Below are 21,486 nucleotides of genomic sequence, written 5' to 3'. Positions count from 1 at the left end.
TAATCCCAGCACTTTGAGAGGCCAAGGCGGGTGGATCACGAGGTCAGGAGATCGAGACCATCCTGGCTAACACAGTGAAACCCCGTCTCTACTAAAAATACAAAAAAATTAGCCAGGTCTGGTGGCAGGCGCCTGTACTCTCAGCTACTCAGGAGGCTGAGGCAGGAGAATGGCGTGAACCTGGGAGGCGGAGCTTGCAGTGAGCTGAGGTTAGGCCACTGCACTCCAGCCTGGGCGACAGAGCGAGACTACATCTCAAAAAAAAAACAAACAGCAGCAGCAACATGGTTAAATCAACCAAGGACATAAACTTAGAAAACTGAGATGCAAATAATTGTTTTACAGCCCTCTCAGACAACCAGTTGATAGGTATTACCATCTGCTAAATGCTAGATGCTTGGCCCAAATATCAAATAATAATGGAGCAATTAACTGTGCTACATTCTACAAATGGTATAAGACTAAGGTTCATTTTTAGCTCTATTAACTTATTGAAAACATGCAGTACAAACTGCTTGTGCTTTAATTTTTGTGTTCTAATGTGTGTAATAGTTCTCACCCCTTTTGTTTATGTTAGCATATTAAATTTTTACCACAAATATATTGGAAATTATGTGCATATGTTACATCTAATACAGGAACTTTAGAATGAGTCATTGATCACAAATTGTAGAAGTACATTTGTATTATGTTAATCAGGTGAGGATGTTTATTGTTTGTAGCGTAGGTTGTCTGGATAGGATACAAGCAATCTAACTAAATTATGGTCTTAGTTAACACCATAATTTATAATGGATGCACAAAATGATAATAATCCCATGGAAAAACCTAACTGAAAGCTGAATTAAATTTTATCCTTTTAAAATTAATTTTTTTACCACATGATTGAATTTTTTATTTGAAACTCCAGTGAATTTTGTATTGTTACAAAAACATGAAAATCTTTGATAATGGTCTTAATTAGATAGGAAGATCTATTAATGTTCTAACATGTTATGTTTGAAATTAAAATAAATACAGCTGGGTTCTGCCTTCCACACACTGGAAATAGGCATAGATTTGGAAAGCAGTGCAGTAGCAAATGAGGTCTAATATGATTTCTAATGAATTTGGATAGTAGATCTGGATCTTTGAACTCTTTATTTTGCTATCACTGAGTCCAGCTATGCTTATCCTATGTGGTTTGTTCTATGATGAATTGAAATTTCTTCTCAGGTTTGAAATAATTATAAGGAAAGTAATTTCAATAGCTCAATTATGGTCATTAAGAAGAAAGCATCTTAGACCAGTGCTTTATCAGTTGATCATATTTAGATGTACAGAATTTCTATGTGGCTGTCCTTTAAATATTTTCTATTTTTGTTGGCTTTAGTAATTTTAAATGCTTTTTTAGGGAATGAAAAAATATCTGTGATTTTGAAAAATTTACCATCTACTAGTTGGAAGTATCATCATAATACTACACTTTATTCTCCAATCTCCACACCACTCTGCCCATCTAAAAGATTCATTTTGTATTGAATTGAAATGTTCTTGTTAAAAACACGGGCAATTTGTATTGGCTTTATCAAAGCCTGTAGAAAACATAATATCCATCAAAACTACTGAAATTGTCATTAAAAAACAGAAATAATCCCAGCCCATACTGGATCTGTATCCTCAAGATGAAAGAAGCTAATATATGGCCTCATTATTCATTATTATAAAGTTTCAGAAAGTGGCAGAGTAGCCTGGATTTCTGATAAAAATATTCTACTAGTCTGAGCTGTCAGTTTAGCGTTACTGCCGAACAAATTCTTGTACAGATTGGAAATTTTAAGGGCTGGCTTCTTGTTCATTTTACAGTTATTTGGAGATTTAACCTAGCTACCATGTTGCATAATTCAAAAAAATAAATCTTTTAATTGATGAACAGTTCAGTTATTTGCTAGACTTCTTTTCAAGATTATGTGAATCCTAGAGATACATGGTTCAAGACACAAATCAAAAGTAAAATATTAAATTTGTTTTATAATTGTTTTTGTAATTGTGCCATGTCTGCTTGCCCATGTTGTAATTTATTATTGACTTCTTTTTAATGATAGACGAAGCCTTAGTACTGTGGAAAAGAGCAGACAGAAATATAAACCAGCTTCTCTCACAGTGGAATTTGTCCCTTTCTTTTATCGTAAGTAACACCTCTAATTTCTCTTGCTATGATTATCATCTTACTCTGATTACTTTTTATTCTTACTCTCATTCTGATCTTGATTCAGCTTTGTTAATTTATAAAATAAAGGTTGTAAGAACTTGTCACTGGAGTAAGGTACATGATTTGTGTTTGGCTGCAATTATTGTACGTGGTTTTATTTAATGTGCTATTCTCAAAAAAATTTTTTTTAGAATAAAAATATTTTAATGATGGTGGTATATTTTATTTTATTTAGTTACTTTTTTATTGAGACGAAGTTGCACGCTGTTGCCCCAGGCTAGAGTACAGTGGCGCGATCTTGGTTCACCGCAGCCTCCACCTCCTGGATTCAAGCAGTTGTCCTGCTTCAGCCTCCCAAAAAGCTGGAATTACAGGCATAGGCCACCACACCCGGCTAATTTTTATATTTTTAGTAGAGACAGGGTTTCACCATGTTGGCCAGGCTGGTCTTGAACTCCTGACCTCAGATAATCCACGCACCTCAGCCTCCCAAAGTGCTGGGATTACAGGCATGAGCCACCATGCCCCATGCCCAACCAATGGTGGTATATTTTAGAACTTCAGAATTTTTACTGAAAATAGGAAACTTGAGAGAGTTAGCCCCTATATATGTGACTTATATATGCCATCTTTCAAAAATATAGAATTTGCAGACTATAAAAGGAACACTGTGTGTACCTTGAGTATATATTTCCCATTCAAATTTGTCACTTAACATTTTGCCATATTTGCTTCAGTTCTTTCTTTTCCCTGTGAAATGAAACAGGACAGAAATAGTCCTTTGATTGATTGCTGAAGATGACTGCAGTACTGACTCTGCTTGACCACCAGTAGTGAACTAGGTAATGAAGCTCCACAGTAAACCATCTCTGGAAACTGGCTTCACTTATAGGATAGAGGACAGGAAACCCAGCATGCTAATAGAACAGTATAAGGTGTTTCTATTCATCAGGAGTCCTCACAGCCATCCAAGGGCTATTCTTAAGTCCTCCAAATGAGGTTATAAAATCAAATTGGTGTGTCAGGGAGCCACTTGGCTTAGAAGTAAAGTATCCCATAGAAGCCTTTGTGTCTTGTATATATAGGTTGTGCACATATTTTGTTAATTTATCCAAAAGTATTGTATATTTTGTACGCTTTGTAAATGGTTTATCTTATTCATTTTTGGGGAGAGATGCAGTCTCATTCTGTTGCTCAGGCTGAAGTACAGTAGTGCAATCATAGCTCGCTATATAACCTCCAACTTGTGAGCTCAGGTGGTCCTCTCACATCAGCCTCCCAAATATCTAAGACTATAGGCATGTGCCACTGTGCCTGGCTAATATAAACAATTTTTTTTACGGAGACAGAGTCTCACTGTGTTGCCTAGGCTGTTCTCAGACTCCTGGCCTCAAGTGATCCTCCCACCTCAGCCTCTCAAAGTATTGGGATTACAGGTGAGAGCCACCATGCCCAGCCTGATTTGTTTTAAATTGTATTTTTCATTTTTAAAACTTGTATATAGAAATATAATTTGTTTTTGTGTATTGACTTTTATATCCTTGTTCCCACATGTAGAAGGGAAAAAATTCAGTCTTTCACCATTAAATATGTTATTAGCTATATGTTTTTAAAAATAGATGCCCTTTATTAAGTAGAAGAAGTCTTATTCTAACTCTACTTTGCTAATAGTTTTTATTACTGAATGGACGTTGACTTTTTTTTTTTTTTTTACATACTTTTTTTTTTTTTTTTTTTTTTTTTGAGACAGAGTCTGGCTCTGTCGCCCGGGCTAGAGTGCAGTGGCCGGATCTCAGCTCACTGCAAGCTCCGCCCCCCGGGTTTACGCCATTCTCCTGCCTCAGCCTCCCGAGTAGCTAGGACTTTTTTTTTGTATTTTTTAGTAGAGACGGGGTTTCACCGTGTTCGCCAGGATGGTCTCGATCTCCTGACCTAGTGATCCGCCCGTCTCGGCCTCCCAAAGTGCTGGGATTACAGGCTTGAGCCACCGCGCCCGGCTTTTTTACATACTTTTACTACATCTATTTGAGGTGCTTGTTAATTGGCAAAGTACATAGGTTGATTTTCAAATATTAAACTAACATCATATTTCTGGCCTAAACTACCTTTGGTTGTGATTATATAGTTAATTTTTATTTGTCTCTCTCTCTCTCTCTCTTTTTTTTTTTTTTTTTTGGAGAAACAGGGTGTTGCTGTGTTGCCCAGTCTGGAGTGCTATGGTATAATCATAGCTTACTGTAGCCTCAAACCCCTGGGTTCAAATGATTTTCTTGCCTCAGCCTCCTGAGTACCTAGGACCACAGGATTGTACCATGATAAGCAGTGTATTAGTTTGTTCCCACACTGCCATAAAGTAATACCTGAGACTGGGGTAATTTATAAAGGAAAGAGGTTTAATTGGCTCATGGTTCCGCAGGCAATACAGGAAGCATGACAGCCTCTGCTTCTGGGGAGGCCTCAGGAGCTTTTACTCACGGCAGAAGTCGAAGCAGGAGCAGGACCAAGAGTGAGAAAGCCGGGAGGTGCTAACACTTTTAAATGACCAGATCTCTTGAGAACTCTGTCATTAGAAAAGCACCAAAGGGATGCTGCTAAACTATTCATGAAGGATCCGCCCCTGTGATCCAGTCGCTTCCCACCAGGCCCCACCTCCAACACTGGAGATTACAGTTGAACATGAGATTTGGGTGGGGGCATAGATCCAAACCATATCAGCTGGCTAATTTAACAAAATGTTTTTGTAGATATTTTTGTAGATATGGCCTTGCTGTGTTGCCTCCAGACTAGTCTTGAACTCCTAACCTCTGGTAATCCTCCTTCCTCAGTCTTCTAAAGTGCTAGGATTATAGTATATTATCCTTTTTATGTACTACTGCATTTGATTGATTTTTTGTTTAAAAATTTTGTATCTCTGTTCAAGAACAGTAAGGGTTTCTAGGATTTTTTCCCTTATATGTCTTCTTAGTCTGCTTTGATTGTCATAACAAAATACTGTAGACTGGGTAGCTTAAATAACAGAAATTTATTTCTCATAGTTCTGGAGACTGGAAGGTCCAGCAGGTTTTATTTTCTGGTGAGATCTGACTTTGTGGCTTGCAGATAGTCACCTTCTTGCTGTGTCCTCACATGTTGGAAAAAGACTGTTGTCTCTTCCTCTTCTTATAAAGGCACTAGTTCTCTTTGATCAAGGCTCTACTTTTATGACCTCATTTAACTTTAATCACTTATTTAAAGGCTCTATCTGCAATACAGTCACATAGGGGAGGTGTTAGGGCTTCCACATACTAATTTTGGAGGTACACAGTTCACTCTATACCACTCGGTCCTTGCACCCCTGCCCAATTCATGTACTTATCACATACAGAATACATCCATTTTACCCCAACAGCCCCAAATGTCTTAACTTATTCTCACATCAACTCTGTAAGTCTAAAGTTCAAAATCTTATCTTAATTTCTAAATCTGTTACTGGTTAGACTGAAGTTACAATTCATCCTGACTCAAAATCCCTTTCCAGCTGTAAACCTGTGAAAAGAAATAAGTTATATGTAACCAGAGTACAACATTGGAACAGGTATAGGATACATATTCTCATTCCAAAAGGGAGACAGTGGAAGGAATAAAGGTGTGACAGGTCTCAGGTGAGCCTAAAACCTAGTAGGGTAAATTCTGTTAGGCATTACAGCTTGAGAATAGCCCTCTTTGGTTGATACTGTGTACTCCATGCGCACTGGGTTGCCAGTGTCACCCCCCGCCCCAGGTCTCTGCAAGGGCCCCACCCATAGTGCTGTCTGTGAGGGCAGCCCCACCATTGAGGCACTGGGTAGGTCATCCTGGCCCACAGAAACCTGACCTGTGGTCCTACCCTTTGAAACCAAGGAAGAGGAAACAGCCTTGCCTCCTGGGTCTTTGGTGGGAGTGGCAGCCCTCATAATCTCTGAATTGCTTTCAGAGTTTTTCTTATCACACATTCAAACCGAATAGCTTTATGGTCTGGTCTATAGAATCCAAGAAGTCCAACAGTCTACCTTCATTCCTTCCCACTTTCTCTGTCCCCTTTAGTTCAAAATGGTAGTGCCTTTTCTGGTATAATCTCATATCCATTCCTGGCCTCACTGAGCTGGCTGATTAAGTCCACTAGTTATACCCATGGTCTGTTTATCAGTCACACCCTCAGTGTTTTCTTTAGAACAATCTTTCTTGTTTGTTTGTTTGTTTTTTGTAATTTGGATAGGCTGCAAATTTTCTAAATCTCAACTTCTGGTTCTTTTGTGTTTAACAGTTTCTTCTTCAGTTTATTTCTGTCTTCTCACATTTTAACTATAAGCAGTGAGAAGGAGAAATTAAGCTGCTCCTTCAACACTTTACTTAGAAATCCCCTTAGCTAAATACCCAATTTCATTGCTTGCTGCACATTCTACCTTCCACAAAACACTAGAACACAGTTCAGCCAAGTTCTTTGCCACTTTTTAATAAAGATCGCCTTTCCAGTAGTTTTTAATAACATGCTCCTTATTTATGTTTGAGAGCTCAACAGAATTGCCCTGAAGGTCCCTATTTCCAGCATGCACCTCAAAACTCCTACAGCCTCTACCCATTACCCAGTTCTAAAGCTGCTTCTGTATTCTTAGGCCTTTGTTGTAGTAGCACTCTATTTCTTTGTAACAAAATCTGTCTTAGTCTACTTGGGCTGGTATAACAAAATACTATTGATTTGGTGGCTCAAACAACAATACTGGTCATATTAAATTAGTTAGGCAGGGTTCTGTTTTCCTCTATTTTCTGTGAGAGTTGGTTTGAGAATGCTATTATGATTTTCTTAACACTCACCAGCAGATCTGGACCTAGAGATTACCTTGTGGAAAGATTTTGTTTTGTTTTTCATTGAGACAGGATCTTGCTATATTGCTCAGGCTCGTCTTGAATTCCTGAGCCCAAGTGATCCTCCCACCTCCGCCTCCTGAGTAGCTGGGACTATGGGCATGTACTGTTGTGCCCAATGTGAAAAGGTTTTAAATTATAGAGCAAATTTATTTACTACATAAAGGGCTACTCAGATTTTCTGTTTCTTCTTGTGTTAGTTTTTGTAATTAATGTCTTCCAAGGAATTTGTATTTTTCATCTGTATTATTGAATTTATTGGCATAAAGTTGTTCATAGTATTTCTTCATGTATCCTTCCTAAATCTATGGAATCTAGATTGATGTCTCCTCTTTCATTCCTGACATTGATAATTTACATTTTTCTGTCTTCTTTTTTCTTGATTGGTCTAGCTAGAGGTTTTTAAATTATATTGATCCTGGCACATGCCCATAGTCCTGGCTACTTAGGAGACTGAGGCAGGAGGATCACCTTAGCCCAGGGGTTTGGGGCTGTAGTGCACTATGATTGTGCCTATGAATAGCCACTGCATTCCAGCCTGGGCAACATAGTGAGACCCTGTCTCTTAAAATATTATATTGATCTTGCCAGTGAACTAGCTTTTGATTTCATTGATTTTCCTCTATTGTTTTTTCGTTTCCTTTTTCATTATTTTTTCTATTATCTTTAATATTAACTCCCTCTTAATTGCTCTTCTTTTTCTACCTTCTTAGGGTGAAAGTTCAATCTTTAGATCTTTATTTAGACCTTTTTTCTAGAATGAACATGAATCATTGCTTTAGTTGTGCCCCACAGATTTTGATATGTTTGTTTTAATTTTATTTAATTAAAACAATTTTTTCTTCATTTGGTTTAAAATATTTTCAAATTCGGGAAATGTTGGTCAAAGGATACAAAATTTCAGTTAGGAAGAATAAATTCAAGAGAGCTACTATGTAACGTTGTGAATGTAGTTAGTAACAATGCATTGTATACTTGAAAATGACTAAGAGTAGCTAAGAGAGGTTACCACAAAAAAAGTTATGTGAGGTAATGTATATGTTAATTAGTTTGATTTAGCCACAATGTATACATATTTCAAAATACCATGTTGTTCATCATAAATGTATGCAATTTGTATTTGTCAATTAAAAAAGATTAAATTGGCCGGGCGCGGTGGCTCAAGCCTGTAATCCCAGAACTTTGGGAGGCTGAGACGGGCGGATCACAAGGTCAGGAAATCGAGACCATCCTGGCTAACATGGTGAAACCCCGTCTCTACTAAAAATGAAAAAAAACTAGCCGGGCGAGGTGGCGGGCGCCTGTAGTCCCAGCTACTCGGGAGGCTGAGGCAGGAGAATGGCGTGAACCCGGGAGGCGGAGCTTGCAGTGAGCTGAGATCCGGCCACTGCAATCTGCAAGTCAAAAAAAAAAAAAAAAAAAAAGATTAAATTTTGGGGAGTTTCCAGATCCTTTTTTCTTTCTTTCTTTCTTTCTTTCTTTTTTTATTTTTATTTTTTGACATGGGTTCTTACACTGTCACCCAGGCTGGAGTGGTACAGTGGCACGATCTTGGCTCACTGCAGACTCCGCCTCCTGGGTTCAAGCGATTCTTATGTCTCAGCCTCTCGAGTAGCTGGGATTACAGGTGCCCGCCATCACACCCAGCTGATTTTTGTATTTTTAGTAAATATGGGGTTTCACCATGTTGGCCAGGCTGGTCTCCAGTTCCTGGCCTCAAGTGATCCACTCACCTCAGCCTCCCAAAGTGCTAGGATTACAGACATGAGCCTCCACCCCCAGCCCTTTTTTTCTTTATGGTAAAAAAAGTGTATATTTGGAATTAACCTGATGGATTCAGTTTAGATGATCCCGGTTGTGTAGGCAATATCAAAAGCCTCATACTCCAGAGGCAGTCTAACATATGCCTTCTCTCCAGCAGGCCTGATCAGGGTGTAGACCTTGGCCACATCATTGTCATAGAGCTTCTTCATGGCCTGTCTGATCAGTTGTTGGCCTTGATATCTACAGTGAACACAAGTGTTTTGCTGTCATCTTTTTCATGGTTGACTTAGTGGCTTAAAGGGATTTTGGTGCTGGCATAGTAGTCAAGTTTGTATCTTCTCCGAGTGTTCCTCTGAGGCTGTTTGGGCTGCCTTTGGAACCATGGTGTTTTGGGCTACCAAAAGGTGGTGATGTGCAGATTGTATGTGTGTGGGGGGTGGGGTGGATGCCTTTTAGCCCTGCCTTCTTGGCCTTCATAACCTTGGCTTTGGCTTTGGCTTTGGGAGGGGCAGGGACCACCTTTCTTTTAATGCCATTTTCATGAAAAGGGTCTCCAGATCTTTTTTTCATTACTTTCTAATATATTTCCATTATGGCAAGAGAAAATACTGTTTATGACTTCAATAAACTTAAACTCATTGAGCTGTATTTTCTTATTTAAATTTATTGAGTTCCACTTTTCATCATGAATAACATTCCTTGCCTTGATTATATTTCTTGCCTACTTTGTCATATACTAATATAGCCACCCAGCAATCTTATGATGAGAATTTGCAATGGTATATGTTTTTATGTCCTTTTTATGTATTATCTTTCTGTGTATCCACTGTGGATGAATGGAACTCTGTCATCTTCTAGCTCTGTGTAAAATCAGAGAATTACTCAGCTTACAGTTTCTTTGTAGTTTTTTGCCGATCTTGTGGGATATCACACTATTGTGTGAGGATAGACACTGAGACACAAAGTGAGCCCTGTGCATATTTCTGGAGCACTTTCTCTGTATAGCTTCCTCCACTCCAGTACTCTGCTTTACAAATTCCAGTTGCCTAGGCCTCTCTGAACTTTGATTTCTGTCTCCTCAACTCAACAAATGACTGTGTTCTTTTAAGGTTCCCCCTTTCCATGTAGTAGTTCGGAAAGTGTCTCCAAACAGGAATCTGTGTGATCCTTGTGCTTACTTTGTTTTCCTTCTTGTGTGTATCACAGTTCTGTGACCCAGTTTCTGGAACTGATTTTCTCCAGTTTTCTAGTTGTTTATAGCTGAAAGCCATGTGTAGTACCAGTTATTCCCATATAGCTGGAACTTCTTAATTTTTTAATTATAAGTTTCTATCCAGGTTACCTCAAAGCTGTTTCTTTTTGGTAACATTTGTTATTGGAAGTAATTTTATTGTTATAGTCTTGTCCCAGTGTGTAATGACATATGCAAAAGGGTGTTCATAACAGCATCAAAAGAAAGGGGAAAAGCATGGCGGTTTATCAAGAGAGAACTGGTTAAGTGAAGGTAACACATTGTAGCGGTGTATGCCTCTAGTCATTACAAAAAATGAATGAGGCAGATGTATCTGTTAAGATGTAATAATGTCCAGGCTGGACGCAGTGGCTTACCCTTGTACTCCCAGCACTTTGGGAGGCTGAGGTGGGCAGATCACCTGAGCCCAGGAGTTTGAGACCAGCCTGGACAACATTGCAAAACCCTGTCTCTACACAAAAATACAAAAAATTAGATGGTCATGGTAGTGTGTGCCTGTAGTCCCAGCTACCTGGGAGGCTGAGATGGAAGAATCACATGAGCCCAGGCAGCCAAGGATGCAGTGAGCTGTGATTGCCCTTTAGCCTGGGCAATAAAGTAAGACCCTATCTCAAAAAAAAAAAAAAAAAAAAAAAAAAAAAAAAGTAGAAAGATGTAGTAATATCCAGAATATATTAAGTTAAAAAGCAAAAAAAGTTGATGCAGGAGTATATTTATGTACTATGTACTTTTTTTTTTTTTTTTTTTTTTTTTTGAGGTGAAGTGTTGCCAGGCTGGAGTACAGTGGCACAATCTTAGCTCACTGCAACCTCTGCCTCCTGGGTTCAAGAGATTCTCCTGCCTCAGCCTCCTGAGTAGCTGGGATTACAGGTGCCCGCCACCACACCTGGCTAATTTTTGCAATTTTAGTAGAGATGGGGTTTCACCCTGTTGGCCAGGCTGGTCTTGAACTCCTGACCTCAGGTGATCCACCCGCCTCGGCCTCCCAGAGTGGTGGGATTACAGGTGTGCAAGGCAGTGGTAGTGTCGTGGGTTGAGGAATAGATTAAAGGGAAACTTACATTTCCTTGTCAGGTTTGTTTGTTTTTGTTTTGTTTTGTTTTGTTTTTTGAGACAGAGTTTCACTCTTGTTGCTCAGGCTGGAGTGCAATGGCATGATCTCAGCTCACTGAAACCTCTGCCTCCCAGGTTCAAGTAATTCTCCTGCCTCAGCCTCCTGAGTAGCTGGGATTACAGGCATGTGCCACCACACCCGGCTAATTTTTTTGTATTTTTAGTAGAGACGGGATTTCTCCATGTTGGTCAGGATGGTCTCGCTCTCCTGACCTCGTGATCTGCCTGCCTTGGCCTCGCAAAGTGCTAGGATTACAGGCGTGAGCCACTGCGCCCGGCCCCTTGTCAGGTCTTTATGCTGCTTTTTCTTTGTTGTATGCATGTATAGCCTGTTTTTTTTAAAAACAAACAAACAAACAATAAAATAATTTATACTTTTAAAAGAAATCTTGCTATTGGTACCAGAATTTTAGAACATTAGCCCTGGAGTGGACTCAGGAAATCTTTTTGTCCAACTCTTTCATTCTGTAGTGGACTAGTTATGGTCAATTTTTACCAATGAGAGGTCTGATAGTCTTAGTAAAGAGACGTCTAGGCTGGGCGCGGTGGCTCACTCCTGTAACCCCAGCACTTTGGGAGGCTAAGGCGGGAAGATCACCTGAGGTCAGGAGTCCGAGATCAGCCTGGCCAACATGACGAAACACCGTTTCTACTAAAAATACAAAAATTAGCTGGGCGTGGTGGCAGGCACCTGTAATCCCAGCTACTCCAGAGGCTGAGGCAGGAGAATTGCTTGAACCTGGGAGGCGGAGATCGCAGTGTGCTGAGATCGCACCACTGCACTCCAGCCTGGGCAATACAGTGAGACTCCATCTCAAAGGGAAAAAAAAGAGAGAGACGTCTAATTTTATGCCAGGTTTGAGTTAGTTTCTAGCCCTGTCAGTTAGTGGTCATGTGACTTCAGGCAAGATACTAACTTCTGACCTTCCTTTTTCTCATATATAAATGGGGGCCAAATATCATCCTTATATGGAGAATTATGAGAACTCAGTGAGACGACGTGAATACCTAAAATGCTATCTGGTAGATGGCTTCTCTTTTCTTTTCCTAAGCCAAAATGCGTATCAACCTTGGCTTTTAACACAGATTAGCCTTTTCACAAATAGTTCTTCGCATTTGCATCAGACATTTCCTAGAGATAAATCATATTGTGAAAGACAAATCTTATTTATTTATTTATTTATTTATGGGTGTGTTATATTTACAGAATGTTTTCAGGAAAGTGAACATCTCAAGGAAAGTCTTAAATGTTGCTTATTGCATCTTTTTGGAGCCATTGTAGCCGGTGGGCAGGTAAGGAAAATGTTGAAATTTAATATATACAATTATAATTAACAGTGCAAAAAGCTTTCCATGGATTGTTTAGTATGTTCTTTGTCTTTTTATAATTTCATTCACCATACAAATATTGAACTTATATATTGTAACTAATCTGTGTCTTTTATTTTCCAAAAAACCTAAGTAATATTTAGCACTGACAATAAAATTACTGAATAAATAAACAAATTTAACAATTTTTGGTATTGTAAGTTCTTATTTACGTTAGCTTTCAAGCACTAGTTTTTATTTCAGATGATAGAGGAAGTCAGCCTCATCAGTCCACTTGATGAAATCAAAGTCTCGTAGTTTGGTTTCTAAAGACACCAATTTATTCACTCTCCTGTGTACCTATAATACTGAATGTATTTTTGTAAGTTTATATTTTTTTTTCAACAAATCCAAGTAGTGTTTTAAAATTTACAGAAAAGAATTTCTAGTTTTTTTTTTTTTTTTTTTTTTTTTAAGGTAAGCATCTAAGTGCTGTCATAAACTTTTCTGTTTTTGTTTTTTGAAATGGGGTCTCACTGTGTTTCCCAGGCTGGAGTGCAGAGGTGCAATTATTGGCTCAATGCAACCTCTGCCTCCCAGGTTCAAGCGATCCTCCCACTTCAGCCTCCCAAGTAGCTGGGACTACAGGCACACACCACCATTCCCAATTAATTTTTGTATTTTTAGCAAACACGAGATTTTTCCATATTGCCCAGGCTGGTCTTGAAGTGCTGGGCTCAGGTGATCTGCCCACCTCAGCCTCGCCAAGTGCTGGAATTACAGGCGTGAGTCCCCCATGCCCAACCACTGTCATAAACTTTGAATATAAATTCTAGTTGACAAAAGGATTATAGTTCAGAAAGTATGTTCTTATACGTGTGTTTTCTTAAACCACACAGTTTAGATCAGAGGTTCCTAACACTTGTTATACTTTTTATACCACATATCCCTTTGGCAATCTGATAAAGCCCTTTGTCAGAATGTTTTAAATGCCTCAAATAAAGGAAACCAATTATACTGAAATGCAGTTACTAAAATATTAATAAAACAAATCTGTGACATAGCAATATGTGCTTCTTTATAATACATTAAATTTAAAAAGCTATAACAGCAAGTCTAGAAACTAATGTAACTTCCAAGAAGAAATTAGCATAAATGATATTTTGAGAGACTGTAACAGCTGTAATAAATGAAAATGCATATAATTTTTACTGATGACAAAATCACAAGTTTGTTTTGTTTTGTTTGTTGTTGTTGTTTTGAGACAGGGTTTTTTTCTGCTGCCCAGAGTGGAGTGCAGTGGCTCTGTCATGGCTCACTGTAGCCTTGACCTCCTGGCTCAGTCAGTTCTCCCACTTCAGCCTCCTAAGGAGCTGGGACTACAGGCACATGCCACCACACCCAGCTAATTTTTGTATTTTTGTAAAGATACTCTTTTGCCATGTTGCCCAGGTTGAGCAATTCCTAGCTCAAGCAACCTGCCCACTTCAGACTCCCAAAGTGCTGGGATCACAGGTGTGAGTGAACTGTGCCTAACCAACAAAATCACAAGTATTATTTCTACTACTGTGCTTTTGTTGCTTACATTTAAATTTGAAGGAAATACTCAATTTTAGTTAGAGATTAGTAGAAATTAAGATATGTTTTTTTTCCATCCAAGTTTATAGATCTCCATAATTCCCTCCCTCTATCCCTCTGTTTCTTTCTCTATTTTAGATCAAAAGTGTTTATCTTCTCTTTTTTAACCAGCAGTTTTTTCTTTCACATTAAACATTCTCTTACTAACATCAGTGTACTATGTTCTTAATATTGTTGAACCAAATTACATATTTAAATTATAATTTTAAAAACTTAGAAACCTGTATTTTTTAAAACTTAAGTAAATTTTATTTAAAGATACAAAATTATGCCAATAATATACTAGGCATATTACCTTATTATTTTGGGCATTTAGGAGGAAGTCCTTGTCTACATTCAGGAGATTGAGACCATCCTGGCTAACACAGTGAAACCCTGTCTCTACTAAAAATACAAAAAAAATTTAGCCAGGCATGGTGGCGGGCGCCTGTAGTCCCTGCTACTCGGGAGGCTGAGGCAGGAGAATGGCGTGAACCCGGGAGTCAGAGCTTGCAGTGAGCCGAGATCGTGCTCCGTCTCAAAAAAATAAAAAATAAAACATAAAAAAAGAGTTTCCTGTCTGTTGGTACTGATGCAGTTCCCCTTTCCTCCTTGTTTTTGCTCTGTTTTGTTTTCTCTCTGTATTATCATTTTCTTTTTTTCATGGCCCTTATGCTCAATGGCCTTTTTAAAAAAAATATTTTTATCCTTTTTACCCTTGTACCTTGTTAGCCTCCAGAGCACTACTGAAATTTCCATTTCTTTGTTTTATTTGTCCTGTCCTTTTTATTTTTTGGCACCTAGCCAGAGTCCCTAGTTAGGTTTCCAGGTGGACTATTTGACTTTCTCCTCTTCCCCCTAGTAGAAGAAAAGAGTCTCCTTGTAGCGAGAGGGGTGGTGACCAGAATCTTGTTTTTCAGTGTAAGTTTGCTTAATCACATTCCAGTATTAGCTGATTTCCTTCATTTGGGTCATTATCTCCCCATTTCTATCATTTCTCTACTACAGTGAAAAAAATGAATAAGTATACAGGAATGAAAATGGAAGTGGCATTGTTATGACTAATGTAGAAATTGATTGGATCCCCTTCTCTTTTTGAAAACAGAGAGACTTGTTCTTGTTAGTGCCTAGGGGTAGTCAAGCCCCGAGAGACCTCCATAATGAAACCTAACACTAAAATCAAGTAGATACTGGAAGTCCAATTTATTATTTTATGTACCAAAAATCCTTGTGATCCAGGCACAACTATAGTGGGATTTCTATCAAAGTTGGAAAGTTGTTTGTTGAATATGGCATTAGTACAAGGGTGTTTCGATGAATTGAATATATAAAGGCTAAAGAATGGTCATGATGTCAGGCCGGGCGCGGTGGCTCAAGCCTGTAATCCCAGCACTTTGGGAGGCTGAGACGGGCGGATCGCGAGGTCAGGAGGTCGAGACCATCCTGGCTAACACGGTGAAACCCCGTCTCTACTAAAAAATACAAAAAAAAACTAGCCGGGCAAGGTGACAGGCGCCTGTAGTCCCAGCTACTCGGGAGGCTGAGGCAGGAGAATGGCGTGAACCCGGGAGGCGGAGCTTGCAGTGAGCTGAGATCCGGCCACTGCACTCCAGCCTGGGCGGCAGAGCGAGACTCCATCTCAAAAAAAAAAAAAAAAGAATGGTCATGATGTCATAAAGATCAGAAAAATCAAAGTCTGATTACTGGTTTCCTTTCCCAAAGCATCATATCTGGGCTTCCCATTGGCATATTTGAAACCTGTTCTGTTTTGTGTTATGTTGAAAACAAAGATTTTGGAGCCAGACTGACCTAGGTTTGAGTGTCCATCTCTAACTAGTTGTGTGACCTTGGATAAACTAATTACATATGTTTCAGTTTATTAATTTATAATACAGAAATAGTAACATTTGTGGGATATTTGTAAGGACTAAATGACATAATATATGTACAGCACTTAAAGTATTTGTACTTTTAAAAAGTAAGTAAATAACAGTTTTATCAGTTAGATCTATGATTTGCTGTATGTAGCAGTTAATAAAATTAAAACAGCTTAAGTTACTTTTCTAATTAAAAACAAAGTAATAAACAATTCAGAGTTAATCTGGTGCCTCTGGGATCTTCAGGGACTCAGTTTTCTTTTGAATGTCAATCTTTCATGCTTACTATTCTGTTTCATGCTGCAAGATAGCTTCTAGAGTTCTGGCCATTATGTTCACATTTGGGGCTCTAAGATAGAGGGGGTAAAGAAGAAGGATGCAAACGGCATGTGTCAAGTATCTTTTAAAGAGATACTGAGGCTGGGCATGGTGGATTACTCCTATAATCCCAGAACTTTGGGAGGCCGAGGTGGCAGGATCTCTTGAGCCCCAGAGTTCAAGATGAGCATGGGCAATACAGGGAGACCCTGTCTCTATAAAAAAGTTTTGTTGTTTTTAATTAGTCAGGTATGATGGTGCACACCTGTGGTCCCAGCTACTCAGGAGGCCAAGGCAGGAGGATCACTTGAGTCTGGATAGTTGAGGCTGCAGTGAACCGTGATCATGTCACTATATTTCAACGTGGGTGACAGAGGAAGACCTTGTCTGAAAAAAATAAAAAGCAAAATAAAGAGATACTGAAAAGCTGACACTCCCTGTCTTTTGATCTATTTTGTCAAACTTGATCATATGACTGTGGAGAAGGAAAACATGTCCACATAAAAAATGTAATACAACTTGCTTCCTTAGCCTTCTTAGCAGCAGGGGAGGCTAGGAAATGTGAATTTATTCTGGGTGGTCATGTGTCCAGGAAAACATCAGTTTCTCTGAATAAGGAAGGTGAAGGAGATTGAATGTTGGGCGGGCCATTAGCAGTTTCTTCCATAGTAGTAAATATTGTTGTTGATATTATATATTATATTGATAATTATTGATGAAAACAGTCCTAATGGCTTAAGTGCTATTTCAGGTAATTTTGCATAACTATGTTCTGTTTCATTATGTCATAATTTGACAATTTAGGGCAATACATATTGTTTATTTCTGTGTTTTTCTGGTCACCTTGACATATAGCTACCAATTACTTAGTGTATGGAATTTCAGAAGTATGTTTGTAGAATCAAAACCAAACCAGTCATCTTATATATTTAAATCAGTTGTGATGGATTTTCTGTAACCAACCTGAAAACCTGAGAGACACTTAATCGATTTGAGGTTGTTTTTTATTTGTTTCATTTTGCCTAAGAAATCCAGGTTTAGGCAGTTCTGGGTTGGTATAGTAACTCAATAAGAACATCAAGGACTGAGGTCCTTCAATATTCCTATTCTTTCTGTAGCCTGCTACTTTAATCTTGGACTTATCTCTTCATGATATAAAAGTGGCTGCAAGCATTATGTCTACATTCTAGACAGGAAAAGGTGAAAAGCCCAAGGGCAAAGGGTCCTTCCCTTTTTATTTATAAAGTGATACCCTCTTCATAGGCTACTACCATATGTCCTTAACCAGAACTATATCACATGGCTACCCTTAGCCACAAGAGAGAGTGTAAAGTGAGTTTTCTGAGAGGAAGGGAAGATTTAATATGTATGAACCACTAGCAGTGTCTATTAGAGTATCTGTTACAAATTTTTATGTGTTTATTTATTAAAAGAAAAGGTTGCCTGCAGATGTATTAAATTCTCATTGTTGCAAACATACAGAACTCTTCATTAGGTTTAGTTTTCATTTTTATTGTCTCTAATATTTCAGAGGAATGCTTTACAAGCAATTTCTCCAGCCACTATGGAAGTTCTTATGCGAGTTTTGGCAGACTGTGATTCCTGGGAGGATGGAGATCCTGAAGAAGTGGGTAGGAAGGCAGAACTAACTCTGAAGTGCCTTACAGAAGTGGTACATATCCTTCTCAGTAGCAATTCTGATCAGCGTCAAGTGGAAACCAGTACTATTCTGGAGAACTATTTTAAATTGCTAAATTCAGATCATTCAGCTTTACCTAATCAAAGAAGGTCCAGACAGTGGGAAAACCGATTTATTGCTCTACAGATCAAAATGCTGAGTAAGTATTACATAATGACAACTTTTTCTGAGTCTGTTTTTAATTTTCATATCTACCACTTTCTCTTGAAATACAAGGCCGTTGTATGGAAAGCATTGATTGTTTAATTCAGATATCATGTGAATGCTTAGACTTTGACTTCAAAATAATTTATATAGAATTGATGTGTTTGTTATACCCTCTTTGCTTTAACAATAACAAAGTCAAGTCTTTATATTGTTTTGACAGTGTAATCTCCTAAATGCATCAATGTTAAAAAGAAAATTAGCTATGACTTTGAAATTCTAGGAAAAGTAAATTTTCAGAAAGCACCATTTGTAGTAACCTATGATAAAGAGTCCCATACAGTCAATTTTGTATGTGCCTCTATAACATCTCTGTAGAGGTCACTTCAAAAATCTGCCCTTTCTCTAGAGGGCCTCTGTTTTTGTTTCTTTTTTTCCTCAGAGGCTGTGTGTGTGTGTGTGTGTGTGTGTGTGTGTGTGTTTGTGTTTCTCTTCCCTTCTCTTTGTGTTGGTTGTTTTGTGTCATTCTGCTTATTTATCTCTGTCTCTCTGCTCTGCAAGCTCCTTCACCAGTATATTATGATTTCTTATTGTATTCCTATGTAAGGTTGTTAAATACAAATATTATTAACTGATAGTTCCTTATAGAAATAAAATGTTTTAATTAGCACTAAACTAGGAAATTCAGATAGTAAAAAGAAAATTCTTTATATCCTGCCACCCACTCATAACAAACATTAATGGTTTGGTGTATAGCTTCTAAAGGCATGAAAATGCTTTTATGTGTTTTTGTGTGTTAGTGTCATTTAAAAAATACTGAACATCAAAATTGTTTTAAAAATTAAAAAGAAAAATGATTAGAGTAAATGTTTGTATGATCCCAAATTTTCACTTTTACATGGATGATTTTCTTTTTATTTTCCTAGATACCATCACAGCCATGTTAGATTGTACAGATAGGCCTGTTCTTCAGGCCATTTTTCTTAACAGCAATTGCTTTGAACATCTCATACGACTGCTACAGAACTGCAAGGTATTTTTCTATTATTGTTGTTGTCTTTGATTTTAAGAAACTATTTTTTGTTTTTGTTTTAATTCACATTTGAACATATTTTTACTAATTTTTATACTTAATCTCTGTTTGCATTTAATTACATAACCAAGTTTTATCTTGAATTGAAACTAGTATTAAATCACTCATAATTGTCTAAATACTTTAAAGGTAGTCAAACTGGAATTTCTTTGTATGGGAAGAATTTCAGTTCATGAAGTATATTATTTTCATTCCATCCAGAAATATCCTTGAGGCCCTTTAAGTAATTAGTTGCTTCGGAGCTCTTCTATTTGTGTCTGAATGTACTAAGACGAGTCTTTGAAAAACAGTTGTTTCTCATGGAAACACTGTCTTCTACCACAGTTTGTAGACCCCAAGTTACATATCCTATAAATACAGGCCACTGATTATAGGGAGTATTATATAAAACATGTGGATTGCTTGGTGCAAACCTATTACTCCAACTCAAATTGTATGTCATTCACTGAATAATGTTTTTGTATAAGAAATAGCTTTTTTTTTTTTTTGCGATGGAGTCTCACCCTGTTGCCAGGCTGGAGACCAGTGGTGCAATCTGCAACCTCCACCTCCTGGGTTCAAGCAATTCTCCTGCCTTAGCCTCCTGAGTAGCTGGGATTACAGGCACGCACCACCATGCCCAGCTAATTTTTTGTATCTGTAGTAGAGATGGGGTTTCACCATGTTGGCCAGGATGGTCTGCATCTCTTGACCTCGTGATCCACCCACCTCAGCATCCCAAAGTGCTGGGATTACAGGCGTGAGCCACCGCGCCTGGCCAAGACATAGCTTTTTAATTAAATGATTTATTTAACCAATATTTATTGTGTGCCAATTGTGTATCAGACACTTTTCTTTTGAGGTCACAAAATATATATTGTCTTCATAATGACTATAAATTAGGCAAGAAGTTACAGAGCGAGAGTTTCAGTTTAGTTCTTTTTGACTTCATGACCATTGTTCCTAACTTTTACACTATGTAATGACCCAAATGATGATTTTGGGTGTTTATTTCCATTCTTCTCTCCAAATATGTGATATTTTTGCATAATTTAAATAAAATTCATAAATGATTTGGTGCCCTTTCAGGGTCAAATAACAATTTTTATTACAATTAAAGTAATACATACTCATTGCAAATGGAAACATTGATAGCATATTGATTCTCCCATACAATAATTAATTCCAAAATTGTTGCTCATAGATGAAAACTGGTAATTCCCATATTTCCTAATGTAAAAATATGTATTTCTATTAATGAAAAAGATCCCACATCAAGCTGAATAATATCAATAGGATACTTTTGTAAATATGGTTTTGATAGCTCAAAATCATATTATAGCACTAATACAGACAGAATTTTGAAGCAACTAACTACTTGATAACCTTTCTATTATCAGTGTCAACCTTTTCTGCAGTTGTTCAGAGGTTGTGGAAGTTAATGCAGACTTGTAGAAACTTTATTATGTTTGTAAGTGAATTTTGCACAATGTACGATTGTATTTTGTAGCAAAACAGAATTTTGATGCCAAAATATGAAATATAGAGAACAGACTTCTTGAAACATTAAAAAAAGATTTGTTTCTGAAATGTCAACACACTCATCTTTTCTACATTCATCTTTTTTGCTGTGTATCACTGTGGCCACTCTTTAGTCTTTCTAGAATATTACCCTTTCTAAAAATACTGGCATTCTCTGTTTGGTTCTAGGCTCTTTTTTCCAACCTTTCTTAATTTGCTTATCCTTTGGATGTCTCCATTTTGGATGTGTGGCTTTCGATATCATCTGTAATACCCAAATTTCTTCCTGTTAGTTCAGCTCTGTCGAGGAATTCCACTTGAATGTCTCTCAAAAATCTCAAATATGCCACATCTAAAATGGAACAGTTCATCCCTTACTCTTTTGTCTCCCCTTTCTTATTCCTACAGCTGCTTAAGTTGCTCAGGCTGGAGTGTGGTGGTATGATCTCAGCTCACTGCAACCTCTGGCTACTGGGTTCAAGCGATTCTCCTGCCTCAGCCCCCCAAATAGCTGGGATTACAGGTGCCCGCCACCACGCCTGGCTAATTTTTGTATTTTTAGTAGAGAAGGGGTTTCACCATGTTGACCAGGTTGGTCTCGAACTCCTGACCTCAGGTTATCAGCCTGCCTCAGCCCCTAGAAATGCTGGGATTATAGGCGTGAGCCACCATGCCCAGCTTGCTTTTCCTATATTTTTAATTTAAGTCAAAGGCACCGTTATCTACCCA

The 21,486-nt window shown here is 38.0% G+C and overlaps 2 protein-coding genes across 10 annotated transcripts in view; one reads left to right on the top strand and one right to left on the bottom strand.

Moving 5' to 3' along the window:
- SUMO1 (small ubiquitin like modifier 1) overlaps positions 1-21,486 on the bottom strand; it is a 1,087,495-nt gene that overhangs the window by 911,229 nt on the left and 154,780 nt on the right. The window lies entirely within an intron of this gene.
- NBEAL1 (neurobeachin like 1) overlaps positions 1-21,486 on the top strand; it is a 206,357-nt gene that overhangs the window by 57,402 nt on the left and 127,469 nt on the right. For all 9 annotated transcript variants that reach the window (XM_050750762.1, XM_050750761.1, XM_050750760.1 and 6 more), the window contains 4 exons: positions 2,085-2,167; positions 12,409-12,494; positions 17,853-18,159; positions 19,091-19,197. In XM_050750762.1, the coding sequence (XP_050606719.1) occupies positions 2,085-2,167; positions 12,409-12,494; positions 17,853-18,159; positions 19,091-19,197 (583 nt within the window). The remainder of the gene's footprint in view (positions 1-2,084; positions 2,168-12,408; positions 12,495-17,852; positions 18,160-19,090; positions 19,198-21,486) is intronic.

Source organism: Macaca thibetana, chromosome 12, assembly GCF_024542745.1.
Source record: "Macaca thibetana thibetana isolate TM-01 chromosome 12, ASM2454274v1, whole genome shotgun sequence".
Lineage (NCBI taxonomy): Eukaryota > Metazoa > Chordata > Mammalia > Primates > Cercopithecidae > Macaca > Macaca thibetana.
This window is presented reverse-complemented; position numbering and strand designations above follow the sequence as displayed.